The 25,716-nt window shown below is 50.3% G+C and overlaps 1 protein-coding gene across 2 annotated transcripts in view; it reads left to right on the top strand.

The window, feature by feature from the left end:
• LOC129709863 (transcription factor HIVEP3) overlaps window positions 1-25,716 on the top strand; it is a 269,420-nt gene that overhangs the window by 198,548 nt on the left and 45,156 nt on the right. The window contains exons 4-5 of one of the 2 annotated variants that reach the window (XM_055656495.1): window positions 11,109-11,156; window positions 19,663-24,943. In XM_055656495.1, the coding sequence (XP_055512470.1) occupies window positions 19,985-24,943 (4,959 nt within the window). In that variant the 5' untranslated portion in view covers window positions 11,109-11,156; window positions 19,663-19,984. Of the gene's footprint in view, window positions 1-11,108; window positions 11,157-17,482; window positions 24,944-25,716 lie in introns of those variants that run through there. The other variant, XM_055656496.1, reaches the window with a different exon arrangement.

Raw genomic sequence — 25,716 nt, 5'->3', positions numbered from 1 at the left:
CTAGTCCCACCTGCCGCTGGGCCCATATCCCTCTATAACTATCATATCCATGCACCTGTCCAAATGTTTTTTAAATGTTGTGATGGTACCTATAGATAAATATGCCATTTATTGTCACTATACATGTACAGTGAAAATGAAAGCTGCTCGTACTCAGTGCATACATACAATTTAGCACAAAAAACAAGAAACAGAAAAACAAAAAACAGAAGGGAGAGGGGGGGGGGGGGGAGGGGGGCGGGAATAGGTGCACAATTTCTGCGGCGCTACATACATATATACATATATACAGATGGAAGTCCGTGTTGGGCTGTGAAGTCAGTGCATGTGTGAATTAGAATTAATAGTAGTTATAATTCTCAGAAAGCAACTATTCCTGAGTCTGTTTGTCCTGGATTTGATGCACCTATAGCGCCTTCCAGAGGGCAGCAGGTCGAACAGTCCAAACGCAGGATGGGAGCTGTCTTTGATGATCTTCTTTGCCCTGCTAAGGCAGCGGGAGGTGTAGATGTCCATCAGGGAGGGGAGAGGGCAACCAATGATCCTCTGCGCTGTCCTGGTTACCCGCTGAAGCCTCTCCCTGTCTGCCATGGTGCAGCTGCCATACCATGCTGTAATGCAGTATGTCAGCAGGCTCTCGATGGACGAGCGGTAGAAGGTCAGCAGCAGGTTAGAGTCCAGGTTGTGCTTCCTGAGGACCCTCAGGAAGTGCAGCCGCTGCTGAGCCTTCATGATGACCGCTATCGTGTTGTCCGTCCAGGAGATATCAGCAGCGATATGGACGCCGAGAAACCGGAAGGTGTTGACCCTCTCCACACACTCGCCGTTGATGTGTAGGGGGGCTAAGTCGGTGCTGTGCCTCCTGAAGTCGACAATGAGCTCTTTTGTTTTCCTGGTGTTCAGAGCCAGATGAGGTACCTGCCTCAACTACCTCCTCTGGCAGCTAGTTCCGTATACCCACCACCCTGTGTGTGTGTGTGTGTGTGTGTGTGTGTGTGTTAAAAAAAAGTTGCCCCTCGAGTTCCTATTAAATATTCCGCCCCCACTTCACTTTAAACCTATGTCAAGATGAACGGAGTGAAGGGAGACTGGTGTGAGTGAGGATACTGATGGCAGTGTTTTGGATGGGTCTGCGATTATGTAAGCCGACATGGAATGGTCAGACCTTGAGGTTTACTCCAACATTTCCTTTGGCAGCCGAGAGATTGACTAGCCCTGCGTGTGATGAATTTAACACAGTGGGGATCCAAGCCACTGTCTCCATACACTAATGCTCCAGGCTTCTAACCTCAAGCACCTCCATCCAGTTGGCACCGAAATCTCACACTTCTAGGCTTGCCCTAAATCTTGAGCATTTTGCTTTAGTGAATAAATTCACAGTTGTGATGTCAGAATCAGTTGAAATGAATGCAAAACACTTCATTATTGCATGTTCATAAGATGAACAGGAGCAGAATTAGGTCATTTGGCTCATCAAGTCTACTCCGCCATTCAATCATGGCTGATCTAGTTCTCCCTCTCAACCCCATTCTCCTACCTTCTCCCCATAACCCCCAACACCCGTACTAATTCATGATAACCCAGTTCTCTCCTGAGATCCATAGCATTGAAGGAGATTGTTTATAATAACAAAGAACTGCAGATGCTGGTTTACCTAAGAATAACACAAAATGCTACAGTAACTCAGCTGGTCAGGCAGTATCTCTGGAGAACATCTATAGTGATGTTTCGGGTCAGGACTTTTCTTCCAACCTCAAGGGCCCAATCCCGAAATGTCACCTATCTATTCTCTCTAGAGATGCTGTCTGACACTGTGTTACTCCAGCACTTTAAGTTTTATTATTTAATGGAGAATCTGGGCAACACATAATGTGATTATTTGACCCATTACCAGTAGAGCTGCTAAATTATGGGACCAGGGTTCAATCCTGACCGCCGGTGCTGTCTGTGTGGAGTTTGCACATTCTCCCTGTTTCCGCATTGGTTTCTTCTAGGTGCTTTGGTTTCCTCCCACACCCCAAAGACGTGTAGGTGTATTGGCCTCTGTAAATTGTCTGTAGTATGTAGGGGGGGGGGAAATGAGAAAATGGGATAACACAGAACTAGTGCGAATAGGTGATCAATGGTCAGCGTGGACTCAATGGGGCAAAGGGTCCATTTCTATGCTGTATTTCTACACAAACTTAAAAGCGATCCTTTGTATTTATGTCGGAAGGAACTGCAGAAGCTGGGTTACACCGAAGATAGACGCAAAATGCTGGAGTAACTCGCAGCGGCACAGGCAGCATCTCTGGAGAAAAGGAAGAGGTGACGTTTCCAGTCTAGTCTGAAGAAGGGTCTTGACCCGAAACGTCACCTGTTCCCTTTCTGCGGAGTTGCTGCCTGACCCACATTATGTGTCGATGTTCCTTTGTATTTACTGTGGGTTCCACTCTAAATTCACCATCTTGGGTCGTCGGCTTATTTTCCACAGAAAACCACCTCAGCCTATCCAAAAATCCTCATAACTACAATATTCCAGCCCGATTAATATACTTGTAAAGCTCCCCTGCACACCCTCCAGTGCAATCACATCTTTCCTATAACTTGTTAATCAAATCTGTACGCGTCTTTGCTTGGGGAAGCTACCACAAAACAACTCATGGTGGCTTCTGTATCGGAAATTTTAGGTGGGATAAATCTCATCAATAATTATACCTCGTCTCAAATCATGAAAATATATGATTCAGTTTTCATTTCATTGACGTTTGTTTGAATTTGAACGAAGTGCTTCTTTAGTGATTACAATGGGAGTCAGAGGTTATGGGGAGAAGGCAGGAGAATGGGGTTAGGAGGGAGAGCTAGATCAGTCATGATTGAATGGCGGAGTAGACTTGATGGACCGAATGGCCTAATTCTGCTCCTATCAGTTATGAACTTTAATTGTAAAGCATTTAGGTTGTGAAAGACACTTAATAAATTGAAACCCTTTCTTTCTGAGTATTTCTTTGTTACTGAAAACATGTGGTTGATATGAGTTTGTCGTTTATTATTTCTGGACAGGATTCAGAGCGATTCAGTCAGATTATCATCCAAAGACTATAAACCAAGCAGCATTTTTATTTTTAAATGAGTTGATGGCATCGAACCAGTCATTATTAAGGAAATGGCTTTTTATCATTGCAATCTTGCTATGGGGAGGGATTGTGGAAGATCCTCTCCAGAATTGTAACAAAGAGTTTACAGGAGGCCCTGTTGCAATATGGGCTCCGAGCACCAAGCGAAGGCAACAGTGTCTGATCTTCCGCTACTTCTGAACAACGCCTCGATATAGTAAAGATAGACACAAAGTGCTGGAGTAACTCAGCGGGACAGGCAGCTTCTCTGGAGAAGGAATGGGTGTCGTTTCGGGTCAAGACCCTTCTTTGCTCTACCCAAAACATCACCCATTCCTTCTCTCCAGAGATGCTGCCAGTCCCTCTCAGTTACTCCAGCGCTTTGTGTCTATCTTCGGTTTAAACCAGCATCTGCAGTTCCTTCGTACAAGTCTCGATAAAGTAATTGAACCAACAAATCAATCAAACACGGTTTTAGACAATAGACAATAGACAATAGGTTCAAGAGCAGGCCATTTGGCCCTTCAAACCAGCACCTCCATTCAATGTGATCATGGCTGATCATCCACAATCAGTACCCCGTTCCTGCCTTCTCCCCATATCTCCTGACTCCGCTATTTTTAAGAGCCCTATCTAGCTCTCTTGAAAGCATCCAGAGAACCTGCCTCCAATGCCCTCTGAGGCAGAGAATTCCACAGACTCACCACTCTCTGTGAGAAAAAGTGTTTCCTCGTCTCCGTTCTAAATGGCTTACTCCTTATTCTTAAACTGTGGTTTTCTCACCTCTCCTCGATCGATCAAGAGGGCGGCACAGTAGCACAGCAGTAGAGTTGCTGCCTTAGAGCGACAGAGACCCATGTTCAATCCTGACATGGGTGCTGTCTATACGGAGTTTGCACACTCTTCCTGTGACCACGTGGGTTTTCTCCTGGTGCTCCGGTTTTCTCCCACACTTCAAAGACGTAGAGCTAGTGTATGGCTGACATTTCGGGTATGGACCCTTCTTCAGACTGGTCTGGACCAGAAACACTACAGATCCATGCTCTCCAGAAATGCTGCCTGATCCGCTGAGTTATTCCCTGATGTTGGGGACCAAACATCAGAGAGTTTGGTCTCTGCTAACTCGCGACCAAACTCATGTCATAAGGTCATAAGTGATAGGAGGAGAATTGGGCCATTCAGCCCATCAAGTCTAATCTACCATTCAATCATGGCTGATCTATCTCTCCTTCCTGACCCCATTCTCCTGCCTTCTCCCCATAGCCCCTGACACCTGTACTAATCAAGAATCTATCTATTTCTGCTTTAAAAATATCCATTGACCTGTCCTCCACAGCCTTCTGTGGCAAAGTATTCCACAGATTCACCAATTTCGATTGGTGACAAGGAGAAATCTCTTGTCACCGTATGGAAGGGCTCAGGCAGATATTATGGAGACGTTTAAGGAGAAAGAAAGAATATGCTGATAGACATAAATGAGAAGATGCTAACGCTACAACAAATCTGTTGCTGTGCTACACCGGCTGGTGAAACACAGACTTACGGCAAATGGCAAACTGACGTCAATGCAGTCTCTCGCTTTGTCTATCGCTGACAAATCCACCTCTTCATTTCTCACTCAGCAGATTTAGCTGATGTGCCATTTGGGCCACAAGACTACCTGCCTCCTTTGCTGGAGTTTCCAGAGCTTGGAAGCTTGGTCGCAGGGCAAGGGCTTAGCTATTTATCAGTTGTAGAAACAGAATTAGGCTAGAGATAGATATATTCCTGATTAGTACAGGTGTCCAGGATTATGGGGTGAAGGTAGGTGTATGGGATTAGGAGGGAGAGATAGATCAAGTCAGAATGTAGGGATTAAGTAGCTTGAGATGTAGGATCTTATCGAATGGTGAAGCAGGCTTAAAGGACTGTCTGGTCCGCTTTGCTTCTGTCTGGGTTAGGGGGTCAGAATGGGTATGGGTCAGAACACCACCTTGCACATAAGATATGATACAATGGAATTTTATTTATCCCAGGGGGGAAATTCCCAACAGTCATAAAACACAAAATACACGAAATTAAAGTGACGAGTGGAAAGGATTGGGTGGGTGAGGCGGGGGGAGGGGAGGGTGAATAGAGTCGGGGAAGAAGGATCTCCTGTGGTGTTCCGTCCTGCATCTTGGTGGAACCAGTCTGTTGCCCAAGGTGCTCCTCAGGTTGACCAGTGTGTCGTGAAAGGGGTGAGCTGTATTGTCCAAGATGCACCGCAGACATGCCGATGCTTTTGACATATTTAGCTCGGTGTTTCTGAAAGACAATAGTTTGCTGACGTACAACTGTAAAGGTGATGCATTCTGTGCAGAAGCCCACAGAGAAATGTAGAGGTGGGAAGTGAATTGGCCTCATTGTGTGACTTGCAATAAGTGGAGTCATTGTGGGTAGTCTGGTGAATCTGTGGATTTAATGGTCAGGTTGTGTCGACTGTCAGTATGCGTACATTGTGACAATGGTTTTTATATTCTTCGCCTTTGTAGTTTAGTTCTTTAGTTTAGTTTAGAGACACAGCGCGGAAACAGGCCCTTCGGCCCACCGAGTCCGCACTGACCAGCGATCCCCTTACACACACGAGGGACAAGTTTTACATTTATACTTTTATACCAACCCAATTAACCTTTAACCTGTACGTCTTTGGAGTGTGGGAGGAAATCGCAGATCTCAGTGAAAGGTCACGAGAGACTCCAAACAGACAAGCACCTGTAGACTGGATCGAACCCGGCTCTCTGGCGCTGTATGGCAGCAATTCTACCGCTGCGCCAGCGTTGACCTTTAGGGGGAGGTATGGAGGGGAATTTGGCACAATGACCTGAAGTGACTTAGTAAGCTGACGTGTGAAAGCCCCAGAGGCTTACGGAGATTTAGGGGGGGGGGACATGGGCCAAACGCAGGCAGGTGGGACTAGTGTAGATGGGGCATCTTGGTTGGCATGGGCAAGTTGGGCCGAAGGGCCTTTCTCCATGCTGTATGACTCTAGGACAGCTACATTTCTGCCCTGAAGGATTTGACAGGAGGATTTGAATTAAATGTTCAGCATTCAGAATCAGAAACCTTTGTAGAAAATGTTGTAGTGTTTGCAGGCAAGTTGAGAATGGCACTTGGGCATCTGTGAACAGCAGAGCAGCATTTCCTTTCTGTAACTGGTGGGATATGAGGCTTGAGTGAGGAGAAAAATCAGCTGGAAAAAGAAGAAAAGAGAGACTGGATTGAGAAACGGAGGCATGCAGATCTGGGAGGTCAGCTCTATCAAACAGTAAACCCATGGTGTGACTTATCTCAACTTGTGCCAGAGTTGGGGAGTTCTAATCAACCAGGGCCTTTGGGAGATGGTTGTTCGTAACTGAGCAGAAGGTGTGGGCTGCAAATGAGCCAATTATTTTAGCTCCGAGTGCGTCTCTGTTTAAGCCACATTGAGAATCTTCCAATACGCTGCTAACCAACGTCTGGTTTAGCTTTTGCCAGGATCGCTTGGCTTTAGACATCATCATAGCCGTGGTCCAAACATACAGTTGGCGCAGCTACCTTCGGGGCCCTTGATCGGCATGGGATGGCTGGATTTGGATCACGTGCAGGCAGAGGTGATAAGTTTAACTTGGCGTTGTGTTTGATGCAGTCAGTGTGGACTGAAAGGCCTGTTCCTTGTTGCAGTTCTATGTTCCATGTCACCTTTTTTTTCCATCATTGGGTCAGAGATGGGGATGTTCACAGTTGTTTGTGCAATGTTTAATTTTATTTGTAACTCCTCAGCAACCCTTCCTGGATGAAAGAGTTTAGAGACTTTGGACGTGAAGTGCAGAAACAGACCGACCCTTCAGCCCACCGAGTCCGTGCCGACTGACGATCACCCCATACACTAAACACTGGGGGCATTTTACTATTTTTACTGAAACCAATTCACCTACAAACCTGTACGTCTTTGGAGTCTGGGAGGAAACCGGAGCGCCCGGAGAAAACCCAAGTGGTCACAGGGAGAACATACAAGCTGTACAGACAGCACCCATGGTCAGAATCAAACCCGGGTCTCAGGCGTTGTACGGCAGCAACTTCTCCGCTGCACCGCCCTCAATGTTGGAGGGATATATGCCAGATGCCAATTGGGCTAGATCATGAAAGCACCCTGGTCAGCATGGATGAGTTGGGCTGAAGGGTCCCGTTTCCGTGCTGTATAAGCTTGTTACTGAGGGAGAAATGGAGAAGTAAGAAAGTCATGGACCGACTATCTCTGGAGAAAAGGAATTGGCGACGTACCGGGAGCACTTTTCTCCAGAGATGCTGCCTGACCCGTTGAGTTATTCGGACGTTTTGTGTCTATCTTCAGTTTAAACTGACATCTGCAGTTCCTTCCTGCATACTAAGAAAGTCAAGATAACTCGGCTGTTAAAGAGGGAACTGCAGATGCTGGAGAATCGAAGGTTACACAAAAAAGCTGGAGAAACTCAGCGGGTGCAGCAGCATCTATGGAGCGAAGGAAATAGGCAACGTTTCGGCCCGAAACGTTGCCTATTTCCTTCGCTCCATAGATGCTGCTGCACCTGCTGAGTTTCTCCAGCTTTTTTGTGTAACCCAAGATAACTCGGCTGATTGCTTTGTGATTTTTAAGTCCATTCTCATCCTGTTTTCATCCAACAACCTAGAGCTCCCATTTGCCCGGCCAGAAAAATGCGCACACTCACCAGAGCTAAATGTGTATTTGTGTGTGCAGGGAAGTGGGGTCTATGGGGAATAAAGGATTGTATGAGCATGTCGGTGCCATCTGCTGGTAGCTCTGCATGATGCACCTTCGCAATCTTTGGCCTGTCATCATATTAATAGTGCTTGCTACTGATGTCAAGAAACCGGAGTAAAAAGCCCTTCGAAGATGCTTAAAACTCAAGAAACTTGATCGTACCTCGGGCAGGTCTAAAAGATGCAACATTGCTTTTGAAAATAGAACAATTCTCTCCGATATTCTTCCCTGATACTGATCACTCAAGTCAACTTCTGGAAAAAACTGGTAGCTACATTTTGGAAATCTGAGTTGATTTGTCTCATTTTTGGTTACAAGAAAGAGGTCATTCATTGGTTTCACTGCAATTTTGGATATCAGGTGTCCATGAAAGGTGTCAGATAAATGCATGTTTAGTTTAGAGATACAGTGCAGAAACAGGCCCTTCGGCCCACCAGGCCTGCACTGACCCGTGATTCCCGCACACTAACACTATCCTACACACACACACACACTCGGTACAATTTACATTTACACCAACCTAATTAACCTACAAACCTGTACGTCTTTGGAGTGTGGGAGGAAACTGAAGATCTCGGAGAAAACCCACGCTGTCTGTACAGAGAGACTGTACAAACTCTGTACAGACAGCACCCGTAGTCAGGATTGAACCCTGGTTTCTGGCGCTGTAAGGCCGCAACTCTACTGCTGTGCCACCCTTAAGTCTTTGTAACAATCAGATATGCTCCACTATTGAAGTGTTTGCGGGATAAATATTTTGTTGATCCCTTCGTGCTCGTGGGCTAATAATATTTAATATTTAATAATTATGGGGTTATTGTGCATCATTCTCTCCACTGCCATTTGGCTTTGGTATCGTGAATCACAGAGGACCTGGACACCACTCTAATGGTGCCTGACCTTGAAGACATTGGCTGGCAACGTGGTATCTCTGTATCAAGATTTGTATCAGCTTTGACATCATGTTGACTTCTACCGCTGCACCATCGAGAGCATCCTTACCAACTGCATCACAGTATGGTATGGCAACAGCTCTGTCTCCGACCAGAAGGCATTGCAGAGGGTGGTGAAAATTGCCCAACGCATCACCGGTTCCTCGCTCCCCTCCATTGAGTCTGTCCAAAGCAAGCGTTGGCTGCGGAGGGCGCTCAGCATCGCCAAGGACTGCTCTCACCCCAACCATGGACTGTTTACCCTCCTACCATCCGGGAGGCGCTACAGGTCTCTCCGTTGCCAAACCAGCAGGTCGAGGAACAGCTTCTTCCCGGCGGCTGTCACTCTACTCAACAATGTACCTCGGTGACTGCCAATCACCACCCCCCCCCCGGACACTTATTATTATTTATTCAAATCATTTGCTATGTCGCTCTTCCAGGGAGATGCTAAATGCATTTCGTTGTCTCTGTACTGTACACTGACAATGACAATTAAAATTGAATCTGAATCTGATGCCATTGAACTACCTATATTCCTCGTTGTGTCAAACATAGTCACATTCAGGGTGCCAAGCAGTTTTGACACTTGAGTGCTGACGAGACAGTTTTCTGTTACAATACGAGTCATGTAAGAAAATGACGAGTCAGTGTCGAATGTATGAGAGGAGATAATAACTATGGTGTACCGATTCCCAAAGCTGTCCAACACTGGGCTTTTCCTTACAGTGCATCATAGTCTGACTCAATGGTACAGACTGATTACTAGGGGGTATATTCCACAGCTTAAGATGAATTGGATGGAACAAAGTGGCAGATCTTATGAATGTTTCTCCAATGCAGAAATATGGCCCACTGAATCCGTGCCGACCAGCATTCCCCGTACACTAACTAACACAGTCGGGACAATTTACGATTTACAGAAGCCAAATTAAACCACAAACCTGTACGTCTTTGGAGTGTGGGAGGAAACCTGAGTATCCAGAGAAAACCCACGCAGGTCGCGGGGAAGAAAGTACAAACTCTGTACAGGTGACACCCGTGGTCAGAATTGAACCCGGGTCTCTGGCGCTGTAAGGCAGTAACTCTACCACTGTGCCCCCCACCCCTCCCCCAAGTGTGCAGCCCTTTATTCTGGGTGACTCTATGTTGCTGTAAATTTATATAGTTAGAATTATTTTCATTGGCTATTTGCATTCCGACCTCTATTTGCGTTGGCCTTGTCTGCTCTGAGTCCAGGAGACTGCTGAAATAACTATTGTGGTAAAACAACAGGAAATATTTGCATTTGCTATGTTTTGCTAGCAGTTAATTTTCTCTCCCTTACCCCAACCAAGATATTTTAAGCTAATGGGTGATCACTGAGTGATAGAGAGGGCATGAGTGGCCTGACAAAATAGACAATCCAGAAATAAAGAGGGCACGTATATTTCCACCCCCCCCCCCCCCAGGATGGAACTGGACCCATGAAATTAACTCTGGCGTAATTATACGTGAAAAAAAAAATCATAGGGGCACTAATTTGTATTTTTAGTTACTTCTTGAACTTATCTTAAGAATGGTGTTAGTGTGCGGGGATTACTGGTCAGCACGGACTCAGTGGGCCGATTGGCCTGTTTCCGCACTGTATCACTAAACTGAATTAAACATACTGCAACTGTGGCGCAGCAGTAGAGCTGCCACATTACAGCACCAGGGACCCGGGTTCGATCCTGACAAGGGGTGCTGTCTGTAGAGTTCGTACATTCTCCCTGTGACTGCGTGGGTTTTCTCCGATTTCCTTCCACATTCCAAAGACATGCAGGTTTGTTGGTTAATTGGCCTCTGTAAATTCTCCCGACTTTGTAGGGTAGAATTAGTGTACGGGTCGGCGCGGAATCGGTGGGTTGAAGGGCCTGTTTCCACTGTATCTCTAAACAGGCCCTTCAACTCACCGATTCTGTATCGACCAGCGATGCTGCATGACCTGCTGAGTTATTCCAGCTTTTTGTGTCTATCTTCAATCTAAACCAACACTGGAGTCGGGCTGAAAATAGACTGATTGCACTCGGCAATCATTTAATTGACTGGCTGTGGGAAGCCTGGGTGACGTCGGCATACTTGTCAGACAATGACGGTGAAAGCTCTTGGAGAGTGTCCAGCCAGCAGTGGCTACCCCTCTGGCGCGCAGCACAGTGCCCTCTCGTAAGGGAGAGCTATCGGGCTGAGGACATGTGAGCTGATTCCCATGCAGAGTGAACACACTGTTTGCAACTTCACAAATGCTCAAATTGTCAAAACGCTCCTCTCACTTTAACACGTTATCTCGTTTTCCGTTTGCAGACATAACAAAGACGACACCTTGTACAGAACCAAGTTCAGGAACAACAGGTACAGGACTTGTTTCAATCATATGCACTGGGTGTGATCACGGAAATAGAATGTTGTTATAATTGATGTTCATCTATTTGCTCTAAGTGGTGATTAGTGGCAAATAAACCTCTTCGCCTTCCTTCCCTCCCTCTCTCTCTCTCTCACCTCGTCCCTCCCTCTCCTGAACCTCCTGCTCTCCATCTCTCTCTCGCTGCCTCCTTTGCACTTTCCCTCTCGCACTGCTCCCTCCATCTCCCCCTCCCTCTCTAATTTCCGCCTCCCTGTCCTAACTATCCTCGTTCCCTCTCCTGTCTTGTTCCCCCCCCCACCTCCCTCCCTCTCTCTCCTTTGCACATCTTCATAAGTTGAGTTCAAACTGCTGTTTCAGTTTAGTTTATTGTCACGTGTACTGGGCTACAGTGAAAAAGCTTTATGCTCAACCCCTTGAAACCTCCCAAACAGCTCGGTTTACCTGCAGTTCAAAACTAACATCCATTTTAGATTCACTAGGAATCATTGGGTAAGATTATCAGGTTGAGAAATCATGAATGACCAAGGATAAAAGAAGTGGGTGATGGTTTTGTTGGCTGTGGGTAGCACAGCGATTGACAAGTTGGTTCAGAAATTCGAGAGCATAACTTACTGGTGGTGCTTGTTACTGGTTTTAAAACTCCAGGATTAAAGTTGGCGATTTGCTATTGGTTTACTGTCACGTGCACTGAGATACAATGAACAGCTTTGTTTGTGTGCTATTCCAACAAATCCTTCCCCACCTGGGGACAACCAAGCCTTGCACCAGTGCAGCAGGTAGTGCTTGCTGTGAGGTTTGCTGCAATAATAATGGACTTTTAACAGCGAGTGTTCTCATTGCAGTGAATTGTATTCTGCAGCCAGTTGTATTAATAGGATGCACACTGCATTACTGGCGGCACGGTGGCGCAGCAGTGGAGTTGCTGCCTCGTAGCGCCAGAGACCCGGGTTCGATCCTGACAATGGGTGCTGTCTACACAGAGTTTGTACGTTTCCCCCTGTGACCGCGTGGGGCTTTCGCCGGGTGCTCCGGTTTCCTCCCACACTCCAAAGAAATGCAGGTTTGGAGGTTAATTGGCTTCGGTGACTATCGTAACTGCCCGCCCCCATAGACCTGGAATCAGTGAGGAGGTGGAGGGTGACGGTGTCGGACTCTAGAGAAAGGGCCAGTGAGGAGGGACTGTGAAATGGTAGCAAAACCTCATCACAATTGCATATAGACTCAGTGGGCTGTTTGTCAGTTTTGTTTATTGTCATGTGTTCCGAGGTACAGTGAAAAGCTTGTGTTGCATGCTATCCAGTCAGCAGATAAATACATTACAATCGAGCATTTACAGTGCATGGATATATGATAAGGGAATGTAGTGCAAAGTAAAGCCAGCGTATTATGTACTCGTGTAGGACAATAACCTTCTGATCTGTATGCAAATAGAGAATTTCACTGTACCTTGGTACATGTGATAATAAAGGAACCATTGAAATAATCTCACTTAAGCTTCTGAATTTGGAGCAGTGGTTGTCTACAGACTGCACGTGTCTGGTATAGCTCCAGTCCAGGTGCGAGGATAGAGCGTTCCAAGGGCTCAGTGACCCATGACGCACACTCGATCAGCATTGCTAAGGCATCGCATTGCAGTAATGCATGGCAACTGATGCAAGCCAGTTGCAAAACACCACCATGGTTCTCATTGCCTGCCCATCCCTTAAAATAACTCAAGATACAGACACAAAAAGTTGGAGTAACTCAGTGGGTCAGACATCATCCCTGGAGAAAAGGAATGGGTGGCGTTTCGGGTCTAGACCCTTGAGAGTCAGGGGAAAGGGAAACGGGAGATATAGCCAGATGTAGAACAAATTAATGAAAGATATGAACAGGAGGAATCGCAGAGAGGGAGCAGCGAGAGAGGATCTTGCACTATTCTTGTCAGAGAGAGGAGGAGAATTTCTTCAAAGTTGGCATACATTGAAGATATTTTTACAGTGGAGCAGACGAGATGTGCAGGAAGGAACTGCAGATGCTGGTTTAAACCAAGAACAGGCACAAAAAGCTGGAGTAACTCGGAATTGGCTTGCTTTGGAGAAGAGCTAGCCACACACTAAGGAAACATGCATCGAAGGGCAGAAACAGGCCATTCGGTGCCAACCAAGATGCCCCATCTAAACGGGTCCCATTTGCCTATAAACCTTTCCTATTCCATGTCAAGGTTTGTGTGTAATATGAGCAGGATTGTCAAAACCGAAGCCAGAAAACGCACTCAAATGGTGAAAGGTTGAGGTTAAGGGGCATTCACGAGGACCAGAGGGCATAGTTTTTGTTTAGAGATACAGATCGGAAACAGGCCCTTCGGCCCACCGAGTCCGCGGCGACCAACAATCCCCGCACATTAGCACAATCCGACACTCTAGGGACAATTTACAATTATAACAGTCCAATTAACCTACAAACCCAAACGTCTTTGGAGTGTGGGAGGAAACCGAAGATCCCGGAGAAAAGCCACATAGGCCACGGGGAGAACGTGCAAACTCCGTACAGACAGAACGCGTAGTCGGGATCAAACCCGTGTCTCCAGCGCTGTAAAGCAGCAACTCTACCGCTCAATTTTTATAATACGATTTGTAGGATTGATTGCTGTATGTTTAGGGAGATCAAGGTCTGAGGTAGAGAGGTTGATGGAAGAAATCCCAGAGCCTCAGCCCTTTCCGTGGGAGGGTATTGGAGCGCAGAAGGTAAAGGGGGGACTTGATAGAGGTCTTTAAAATGATGAGAGGGATAGACAGAGTTGACGTGGATAAGCTTTTCCCACTGAGAGTAGGGAAGATTCAAATAAGAGGACAAGACTTGAGAATTAAGGGACAGATGTTTAGGGGTAACATGAGAGGGAACTTCTTTACTCGGAGAGTGGTAGCTGTGTGGAATGAGCTTCCAGTGGAAGTGGTGGAGGCAGGTTCGATTTTATAATTTAAAAATAAATTGGATAGGTACATGGAAATGGAGGGTTATGGTCTGAGTGCAGGTAGATGGGACTAGGGGAGAATAAGTGTTCGGCACGGACTAGAGGGGCCGAGATGGCCTGTTTCCGTGCTGTAATTGTTATATAGTTATATAGCAAGCTAAAGAGCAGAGGTCTTTCCCCATCCCCCCCCGCTCTCCCTTTTCCACCTTGGTTCTCTAAACTAAGCATCACCTTTAAACCCTGCCTCTCACCTTCACGTTATGCCTGCTAGTCGTTGATATTTCCACACTGGGGGGGGGGGAGGTTCAGACTGTCTGCTTGGGTGAATTCTCGAGTAAGAGGGTGCAGTAAGGTGCTGCAGCTTCTCGCTCCCCTTACTGAATTCCCAAGTGGCGTTCAGTGTCAGTGCACAGCGATGAGTCGCTGACGGTAGCTTGTGGTTCTCACACTTGCAGGTGTGGAAATGCAGAAGTGGCTTCTGCCTGCGTGGATCGGTGTCAGTTGATCAGGCTCCAGAGAAGCACCTTGAGGCAGTTTCCTTCCTGGAAGGTTGCTGTGTGGATGGAGAGAGTCACCGGTTCTTTATCCACGAGCACCGCGTCCCACATTCCCAGACCTAACGTGGGCCTCTGGGATCTGCATGCCTCCGCCAGTGATACAATTTATTTGTTGTCATTTGAACCTCATTGAGGTTCAAACGAAATTTGGTTTCTGCAGTCGTACAAACGTGGAAGGACCAAGACACAACACAATTTACACAAACATCCATCGCAGCGAATCTCCTCCTCGCTGTGATGGAAGACAAAGTCTTATCTCTCCCCTGCACTCCCCATTCTCCTCCTGATGTCAGAGTCAAAGTGTTCGGCTGATCTGAGTGTGCTCCTCATTAATTTTCCTCCAATATACATTAAAAATCTGGCAGGCACGGCCAGATCCCTAGAGGTAGTGGTGGCACATTTTCGCCTGCGCCCAACTACAGGATCAGGCAAGAAGACAAAAGTGCTGGAGAAACTCAGCGGGTGCAGCAGCATCAAAGGAGCGAAGGAAGTAGGCAAGGTTTCGGGACGAAATGTTGCCTATTTCCTTCGCTCCTTAGATGCTGCTGCACCCGCTGAGTTTCTCCAGCACTTTTGTCTACCTTCGGTTTTCCAGCATCTGCAGTTCCTTCTTATACAGGATAAGGCACCTTGCTTGTTCACTCGTGGTCGCTGGTGAAGTGGAACGAGAGATTAGTTTGGTTTAGATCTACAGTGCAGAAACGGGCCCTTCGGCTCACCCAGTCCACACTGACCGCACTGACAATTTACACTTTTACCGAAGCCAATTAACCTACAAACCTGTACGTCTCTGCAGTGTGGAAGGGATCCGGAGCACCCGGGGAAAACCCACGCAGTCACGGGGAGAACGTACAAACTACGTATAGACAGTACCCATAGTCAACATCGAACCCGGGTCTCTGGTGCTGTGAGGCATCAACACTACCGCTATGATTTGAATGAATGAATGAATGAATGAATGCATGAATCTATCTCTTTATTGTCATTGCACACGGTACAACAAAATTTAAAAGTCAATCCCACGGTGCGATTCACAAGAGCAATTTTAAATATATAAAAAAAGGTAAAAATATATACATATTAAAAAAAATTACAGATAAATAACAATAGCAGCTGAGGTAGAACCATTCAGTTGAATGTGAGTGTTATTTCTTATTTTGCAATGTTAAGTTCATGTATGGCTATGGGGTAGAAGCTGTCTCTGAGTCTGTTTGTGCGAGCTTTGAAAGACCTGTACCGTCTGCCAGAGGGCAGCAGGTGGAACAGGTTGTGTCCAGGGTGGGAGGGGTCCTTCAGGATGTTGGCTGCCCTGCCAAGGCAGCGAGAGCTGAAGATGTCCTTCAGGGAGGGAGGGCAGTGGGCAGCCAGTGATTTTTTGTGCGGTGTTGATGACCCTTTGAAGGGCTCTCCTGTCCGCTGCAGAGTTGTGCTGGCATACCATGCTTGGCCTTTATACAGTTTACACCAGCACAGATCCTCCGTAATTTGTGTCGATTTGAAGTCTGAGACCCTTTCCACACAGTCCCCATTGATGAATAGTCTATGCTGGTGCCTAAATGGAAGAAGGAGCAGAAAATGGAATATAAACCAGCATCTTCTCCGCCCATTTCTATGCTATTTTTCCTAAAGGATCCTCAGAAAGTAGAGTTGCTGCTGGGCCTTCTTGACTGCTGTGGTGGTGTTTGTAGTCCAAGAGAGATCCTCCGTAATTTGTGTGCCCAGGAATTTGAAGTCTGAGACCCTTTCCACACAGTCCCCATTGATGAATAGGGGTTTGGGGGCTGCACTGTTCTTACGGAGGTCTGTGCTGCCGTGCCTAAATGGAAGGAGGTGTTGGAGCAGAAAATGGAATATAAACACCAGCATTGAGCAAAGGCCAAAGAGCCACCTATTTCTATGCTATGCTCCTTTGTAATGTGATGAACTCTCAAAAGTTGATTGGCGTAGTTTGCAGGCACGGAGATGTCTGCAAAGTGAATTGCTTTCAGAAATGTAATAGTGAGAGTTCAGGAATATAAGAGTGAAGGACAAGGCAGGTGGGAGTACGGAACCCTGGAGGATGAGAGAAATTGAGGCTCTGGTCAGGAAATGTCCCCATAGTACTGGAGATAGAGGAACACACTAAAGAAAATCAGGCGGACGAAAAAGGACATGAGATAGTTCTGGCAATTAAGATAGAAACATAGAAAATAGGTGCAGGAGTAGGCCATTCAGCCCTTTGTGCCTGCACCGCCATTCAATATGATCATGGCTGAAGATTGAGGGGAATCCAAAGAGATTCTGCCAGTATATTAAGAGAAAAAGGGATAACTAGAGATTATGATTTTATAGGTTGGATATCATGTCTCATGAATTTTATTGAGTTTTTTAATATCACTGGGGGTACGGTAACACAGCGGGAGAGTTGCTGCCTTGCAGCACCTGAGACTCGAGTTCGATCCTGACTATGGGTGCTGTCTGTACAGAGTCCGTACGTTCTCCCTGTGTCCTGCGTGGATTTTCTCCAGAAGCTCCAGTTTCATCCCTCACTCGGTGGACCGAAGGGCCTGTTTCCACGCTGTATCTCTAAACTAAACAACCATGAAGGGTTGCCACAGAGGGTAGTTGAGGCCAGTTCATTGGCTATATTTAAGAGGGAGTTAGATGTGGCCCTTGTGGCTAAGGGGATCAGGGGGTATGGAGAGAAGGCAGGTACGGGTTACTGAGTTGGATGATCAGCCATGATCATATTGAATGGCGGTGCAGGCTCGAAGGGCCGAATGGCCTACTCCTGCACCTAATTTCTATGTTTCTATGTAAGGTTGATGAGGGCAAGGCTGTAGACATAGACATAATGGATTACAGCAAGGCCTTTCAGAGGGTTCTGTGTGCGCTCTTGCATACAAGTTTTGTATGGAAACCTCAATTGCAATTGCTTCCACTGCCTTTTCAGGCATTGAAATATAAATTATTATAAGAAATGTTCATCGTTGAGATTTAGTTCAAGTTCATAAGGTCTAGGAGCAGAATTAAACCATTCGGCCCATCAAGTCTACTCTGCCATTCAATCATGGCTGATCCATCTTTCCCTCTCAACCCCATTCTCCTGCCTTCGCCCAAAAACCCATACTAATTAAGAATCTGTCAATGACCACCTTAAAAATATCCATTGATGGCCTCCACAGCCGTCAGTGGCAATGAATTCCACAGATGCACCACGCTCTGACGAAATAAATCCCTTCTCGTCTCCTTTCCAAAGATCTGGTTAGTGACGGTTGCTAATTATACCACGGTTATGGTAAACCCTTGAGCTTAGCAAGAAAGGATCAGGGTCATGGTGACCACCGGTTGACTTTGGTGTGACATGGCACCGTGTGCCAAACATCCTCCTACACCAATGCCCGCGGTAGATCCAATGCCAACTGGCTTTACTGTCAGAACTTAATTAGCATCAAGAACATGCTACCTGCCATCAAGTATAGACTTAAGCTCTTGTTATTACTGCAAAAATAATCTAGTCTTATGTGACCTCCCACCATGTGTAGATGTAAGAGTTACTGAGGAAGTGGTTGGACACTTTATTCTCAAAAGAAAAGTACAAAGTGCTGGAGTAACTCAGCGGGTCAGGCAGCATCTCTGGAGAAAAAGGACACAGTGCCTTCCATAACGTTTGGGACAAAGACCCATCATTTATTTATTTGCCTCTGTACTCCACAATTTGAGATTGTAATAGAAAAAAAATCACATGTGGTTAAAGTGCACATTTGCTGAGGCCGCGAGTATGCGGGAACTTCTCTTGAGCATGATGGAGAGTTCCAGTGACCTCATAGGATCCCCTAGGACCTCGCGTCGACCATGCTACGAGTGAGTCGAGGGCAAACTCTTCTAAACTCGCAGATAAGGTCGCCACAGTGGGACAGCCCCTTTACTAAACTATGGACTACTTTGGTTGCACTAAGGACTTTGGGCGTTTTTGCACTAGTATTGGGATTATTCATTTATTATTTTTGTTTTGTTTATGCTATGTCATCTATGAATGTTGTGATTACAAGACTTTTATGCTGCTGCTGCAAATTCAGTGTCAGTTTTTGTGACAATTAAACGCTCTTGGCTCTCTCTTGATTACACGCACCACCGGACTCAGGAACAGCTTCTTCCCCTCTCTTATCAGGCTTCCAAACAGTCCTTCCATAAGCAAGGGTACTGTCCCAATCTTCCAACCTACCTCATTGTATATTGGACATTTTCTCTGGAATCGATGCACTACAATGCTTAGACATATATTCTACACTGTATCTCTCCCTTTGGTCTACTTATTGCACTTGAGTTGGTCTGATCATATTTATTGTCAGAATTGATTGAAGAGCATGCAAAACAAAGCTTTTCACTGTACCTCAGTACACATGGCAATGATATACCTAAATGTGTAGGAGGGAACTGCAGTTTGTTGGTTTACACCGAAGATAGACACAGAATGCTGAAGTAGCTCAGCGGGTCAGACAGCATCTCTGGAGAAAGGGAATAGGTGACATTTCGGGTCGGGGCCCTTCTTCAGACAGAGTCAGGGTAGATGGAATCTAGAGGTATGAAATAATACAGAACAAATCAGAGACAGCACAGATGACCCAGAAAAGGTGGAGACCACAATGGTCCCTTGTTGGCTGTGGAAGATGCGATAACAAAGGCAGATAAACAGTGAAACTAACAGGACAATTAAGGTGTGGGAGGGACAGGGAGAGAGGGGATGCAATGGTTACTTGGAATTAGAGAAATCAATTATCATACGATTGGGTTGTAAGCTGCCAAGCAAAATATAAGGTGCTGTTCCTCCACTTTGCTTGTGGCCCCATTCTGACAGTGGAGGAGACCAAGGACAGAAAGGTCAGTGTGGGAATGGGAGTTTAAACTAAACCCGAGGGAGATGTTGTGGTGGATTAAAGATATTGGAAGGTGTGCCGTACAAATGCAATCACTGACTCTGCGGTCCATTGCTTTATCTTGCAGGATCAGGGTCAACGCCAGGTTATAATGGAAGGAAAAAGAAGCTTTAAAGAAGGTCCTGGAAAAGTTGTTTGGAATGACAATCTTGACATTGTGCGCGATTGATAATCGTCTACAAAGGGACTCGCCATGAAGTGAACTTAAAAGCAAGCATCGCTGGTTCTTTGGATCGTTATCAGGCAGGGACGTTGTGTCTGCGTTTCAACTCGGCGACCATTGCCAGCAGATGTGAGCTGGGCAGAGAGAGTCTAAAGAGCAGCGGACATTTAGCAAATGAATCCTGCCGCCGTTCCGCAGAGACGAACGTGAAGCCTCTCCCTGGGTCATGGAGCCCGAGTCGAGCTCTGCCCAGCAGAAGAGTACAGGGAGGTCCGAGCACAGCCCTAGCAGGAAGTCGAGCCAGATTGAAGCTGGTCCCTCGGCTGGGAGGTCAACCGTTGCTTACCACCCGGGCCAGCTGCAGCCCTGCTTCTCTGGCGCCTTGCCCGTTCCTGCCCATCAACAGGTCCTGGCGCCCGATCAGACGGAACACCCCAGCTCCTACTCCTCCTACGAGCAGGTCCACCACAGCTCACCGCAACTCCTGCAGCAACCCATGGCCTCGGCGTTCATGGCTGCGGTTAAGCCGGAGCTCGGTCTGGAAGGGAGATCCTGGCAGCTCTTCGACCCCAGAGGTCCCATGGTGTCCGCTCCCTTCCACCCCTCCGGCCTCCACCCCCACCGGCATCTTCTCCCCTCCCGCTCCCCCATCGTGGCCAAGGAGGAGCCTCAACCAGCCCAACCCGTCCACGGCCACCACTCAGGGCAGGTCCCCTTGAAAGCAGACGAGTTGCCCAGGAAGGACAAGAAGCCCCAGAAGCCGGGCAAGTACATCTGCCAGTTCTGCAGCCGCCCCTGCGCCAAGCCCAGCGTCCTCCAGAAACATATCAGGTCGCATACGGGGGAGCGGCCCTACCCTTGCCACTCCTGCAGCTTCTCATTCAAGACCAAGAGCAACCTGTACAAGCACAGGAAGTCTCACGCCCACAAGCTGAAGGCTGGGCTGGTGCCGGGCTCCATGGGGGAGCCTTACCCGGGCACCTCGGGCCTGGACGCGGAGAAGCTGAGCGGGGACGAGCCCGAGGAGCAGACGGAGGGAGACGAAAGCACAGACTCCGAGGATGAGACGGTCGGGATGCCGCCGGGTCATTCGCTCGACCCCCCGTCCAAGCACAAGCACATTCCCGGCTGCAGCTCCTTCGGCCCTCCGGAGGCCAGCCCCAGGCAGCCGGCCTTCACCCTGGCTCAGCCGGGCGAGCCGTCGTCGTCGTCGTCCCTGGACGAAGGCTGCCACCTCTCGGAGTCCTCCTCCTTGGACCTCTCCTACAGCCACAAGCCGGACGACTCTCACACCATCAAGCAGAGGCTGGCCCTGCGCCTGAGCGAGAGGAGGAAGGCGCTGGCCGCGGACGAGCAGACTCAGACCTTCCTGAGCCCGGGGGGCAGCAAAGGCAGCACGGAGTCGGGCTACTTCTCCAGGTCGGAGAGTGCCGAGCAGCAGCAGCAGCTCAGCCCGCCGCAGGCCAGCGCCAAGTCGTACGCCGAGATCATCCTGGGCAAGTACGGGCGCTACGGCCAGAGGACTGCCATGATCGCGGCCAGCGCCACCCACAGCAGGCTCAGGCTGCCTCCGCCGGCCATGGAGGACAAGCCGTCGGGCCTCTCCTTCTCCCTGCCCAAGGCCCAGATGGAGCAGAATGTCATCGAGCACATCACCAAACTCATCACCATCAACGAGGCGGTGGTGGACACCCGGCAGATCGACAGCGTCAAGCCCCGCCGCACCTCCCTCTCCAGGAGGGGAAGCATCGAGTCGCCCAAGCCCGGCACCTCCAGGGATTCCTTCCACTTCGACCCCAAGCAGGCCTTGTGTCCGGAGGCCAGCAGGCTCGCCCACCGCGGCCACACAGGCCTGACCGAGACCGTGCCCCTGACCAGGAGCAACTCCATGCCGTCGGCCGGCACCTCCTGCACTGCGCCCGCCGCCTTCAAGGGCAGCCACTCGTTCGACGACCGGACCACGGAGCCGGACCAGGCCTTCAGCCAGGGCCTGATCACCCACCACCGCATGTTGAAGAGGCAGAAGGCCATCGAGCTGCCCTCGGGCATGGAGTACCAGGCAGTGGAGGAGGAAGGGGGGGAGGCGGCCAAGGAGAGGCCCGGGGTCGGGGAGGAGCATGGAGAGGCCGAGGCCGAGCCCGCCAGGAGGGCCAAGAAAGGGCCGAGGGTGAAGGGGCTGATGTACGAGTGCGACATCTGTGGGGCCCGCTATCGGAAACGGACCAACTACGAGACGCACAAGAAGTTTTACTGCTCGGAGCTGCACGCCCCTCGCACCCGGCCTCGGCCTCAGCCCCAGCCCCCGGCCTTGCCTGCCCTCGGCGGCCCGCAGGCCGAGCACAGGCCCCCCGGCCCAGAGCTGCAGCCGCAGCCGCAGATCGTCCACTACAAGCTGCGGCCCTCGCTGGAGCTGACGCCGGCCAGGAAGAGGAGGAAAGAGAAGAGTCTGGGCGACGATGAGGAGCCGCCCTATGGCGTAGGCCCGAAGCCCCAGTCTGCCGTCGGTGTCGGTCCCGCTCCCGGCCCTCCCGCTCCCAGCCCCGGCTTACCGTTGATGGCAATTGAAGCGGCCGCGGACACGAGGATCAGGCCGATGGTCACCGCGGCGGAGGGGAGGCCGCCATCGTCGACGCCGGCCTCGGATGGCTCCAAACGCACGACGGGGAAGGAGATCTCCGTCATCCAACACACCAACACGCTGGGCCGGCCCGGATCCTTCGAAGCGGCGCCCCCTCTCGATCCCGCCGAGCACCTGGTCGCCTTGAGCTCGCAGGAGGCCGAATATAGCGGCCTGGTGGTGGTCGAGGCCGAGGAGAGAAGGCCGTGGCAACCACCACCAAGGCCCCACCATCACCATCATCATCACCACCACCCGCTGCAGGCCCGGCTCGTCCGCCAACGAAAGATCCAGGTGCCCGAGATCCTGGTGACCGAGGAGCCGGAGAAGGTGGAGGAGAAGAAGAAGAAGGAGGAGGAGGAGGGCCCGGCCGCTGCCGCCGCCGCCAAGGAGCCGGACAAGCCTCCTCCCGAGGAGTTCCAGTGGCCGCAGAGGAGCCAGACCCTCTCGCAGTTCCCCACCGAGAAGCTGCCGCCCAAGAAGAAGCGCCTGCGGCTGGCCGACATGTCGCAGTCGTCGGGCGAGTCGAGCTTCGAGTCGGCCCCGCCGCTCTCCCGCAGCCCCAGCCAGGAGAGCAGCCTGTCCCGCGGCTCCAGCCTCTCGGCCTCCTTCGAGAGGGAGGGGGATGGTGGCGTCGAGGCCCGCGTCGAGGCCCAGGTCCGGCCGTCGGGCCCACACATGCTGACCGTGCCCGCTCACTACCAGCAGCAGAGGGAGATGAGGCGCTCGTCCTCGGAGCAGGCCTCCTCCTCCTCCTCTTCCTCGGCCGCCCACCAGCCGCCCCCCGAGGCCCGCAGCAAGTCCTTCGACTACGGCAGCCTCTCCTCGGAGGCCGGGCCCGGCGTCAGGCTCCTCTCGCCCGCCTGGGAGCGCCGGAGGTGCCTGCTGGTTCGCCAGACCTCGCTGTGCGGGAGCACAGACCCCGGGCCCGACCCTCCGCCACCGCTCCCGCCCAGGCCAGACAAGGCCGAGCTAGGCCCGGTGGCGAGGTACCGCTCCCCCCCTCCTCCAGCACCCCGTCCCTGCCCACCCGGGGACCCCCCGCCACACTGCGAGGCCCATCGCCCCTTCCCCGCCCCGGCCTTCCAGGAGGGGCCCCACTACCCGCCGCGGTACCTCTCGGCCTTCGGGCCCCAGCAGCAGCAAGGCCCGATGTCAGCCCTGCTCTCAGCGCCAGAGGGGATGCTGGCCCCTCTCCAGCCGCCACCCCCAACTCTCCCATACCCCCACTACCCCCTGCCCCATCCTGTGGCCCCCGAGCTGCCCGCCCGGCCCTCCCCGCTCCTGCCCCTGACCCCCACCCCGGCCCAGCCTCCCACCTACCTGCCCGCACGATCCCAGCTGGCCTTCCAGTTGCAGGCCGGAGGGCGATTCAGGGACCGCAAACCCCCCTTCCACCCACTGCCGGAGTACAGCCCCTCTCCCTCCTTCCCACCCCCCACCATCACCCATTCCCCTGAGCCCCTGCGGCCCACGGTGTCCCTGGTGGTGCCGGTCAGGGTCCAGGAGCACTTGCCCACCTACGGCAGTGCCATGTACACCACCCTGTCCCAGATGCTGGTCACCCAGTCGGCAGATAGTTCCACCACCGTGGTCATCTGCAGGGTGGAGGACAGCAGACCCAAGGCCACCCTGGTCTGCAGCGCCGGCGTGCACGGTATCGGCCTGGACTTGGCGCAGATGATCGCCGGCCACCACCGGGACTTCTTCCCCTCGCCCTACCTCCGAGTGCCCGTGCCCATGGCGGAGAGGACAGGTTGCCTCATGCTCGGGTCCACCACAGAAGGTACCTATGCAGCCGAGACCTACCCGTCCACCATCGGTGGGAGCAAACGTATGTTGTCCCCAGCCGGGAGCTTGGAACTGACGATGGAGACCCAGCAGCAAAAGCGAGTGAAGGAGGAAGAAATAGAGGAAGAATCGGAAGAGAAAGCTGAAGCAAGAACCGACGAGGCTTTGAGAAGACACTCTCCCCAGCCGTCCAGACGGTGCCAAGCTGAGACCAAGGTCTCGGCTGTTCAGACCTCGTCTCCTCCCCTCACGTCCTCCCTGCAGCCACCTGGGACTTCTGGTAAACACGAGCACTGGTCTGGACATTTATTCAGAGGTAAAACTTCCCTCGGACCAGTGAAGAAGGAAGATCATCTGGAGGTCATCCAAGAGAGATCTCCAGTACCTTTGCAAGAGTTTCACACGCTCCCGTCCAGCACATTACCAGACCGACCGTCGAGTGCCAGCCCCGCAAAGCCCGCTGCTGTTCCCTGCACGGACGCAGGTGATGCCCATCGCTTCCCCAGCCTCCACACCACCACCAACGTCAGCTGGTGCTACCTGAAGTACACCAAGCCCAACCCCAGCCAGCACACCGACCCAAGGTCCTCCGTCTACGCCAGCTGGTGCATCAGCCTGCACAACCCCAATCTGCCAGGCATGTCCACCAAGCTCAGCCTCGCCCTCCTGAGGTCCAAGCAGATGTCCGGCAAGGAGATCTACACCATGGCCACAGCTCCACGCCGCCAGACGGGCAAGTTGGTCCCATCCAGTGCACGGAAGCTCCGGGTTAGTGAGGTAAGGCAGCAGCAAGGACTGGCTCACATGAGAAATTCACTTTCAGAGTTTCAGTTTAGTTTGGTTTAGAGAAACAGCGCAGAACCAGACTGGGTCCGCACCGACCTACGATCCCTGCACATTAACAACCCCACACGCATACACTAAGGACAATTTTTTGATTTTTATACCAAGCCACTTAACCTAAAAGCGTGTACGTTTTTGAAGTGTGGGAGGAAACCAAAGATCTCGGAGAAAACCCACGCAGGTCACCGGGACAATGTACAAACTCCGTACTGATAGTCAGGATCGAACCCGGGTCTCTGGCACCATAACACAGCAACTCTGTTTTAGTTTATTGTCACGCATACCGAGGTACAGTGAAATGCGTTTGTTGCATGCTAACCAGTCAGCGGAAAGACAATACATGATTACACTCGAGCCATTCACAACGTACAGATAAATGATAAGGGAATAACATTTAGTGCAAGATAAAGCCAGTAAGCCAGATCAAAGATAATCTGAGAGTCGCCAATGATGTAGTTTGTTGTTCACGACTGCTCTCTAGTTGTTTAGTAGGATGATGGTTCAGTTGCCTGATAGCAGCTGGGTAGAAACTGTCCCTGAATCTGGAGGTGTGCGTTTTCACACTTCTGTACCCTTTGCTTGGTGGGAGAGGGGAGAAGAGGGTGTGGCCATGGTGTGCTCCAAATCCAGCGCGGCCCGCGGCCGGACGCCCCAGCGGGGACTCCTCATTGATTTATGCTGCTGGCAAATTTTTGCTTTCTTAGTCC

The sequence above is a fragment of the Leucoraja erinacea genome, chromosome 26 (genome assembly GCF_028641065.1).
Source record: "Leucoraja erinacea ecotype New England chromosome 26, Leri_hhj_1, whole genome shotgun sequence".
NCBI classification, from domain to species: Eukaryota; Metazoa; Chordata; class Chondrichthyes; order Rajiformes; family Rajidae; genus Leucoraja; species Leucoraja erinaceus.
Note: the sequence above shows the minus strand (reverse complement) of the source record. Positions and strands in the feature narration are given on the sequence as shown.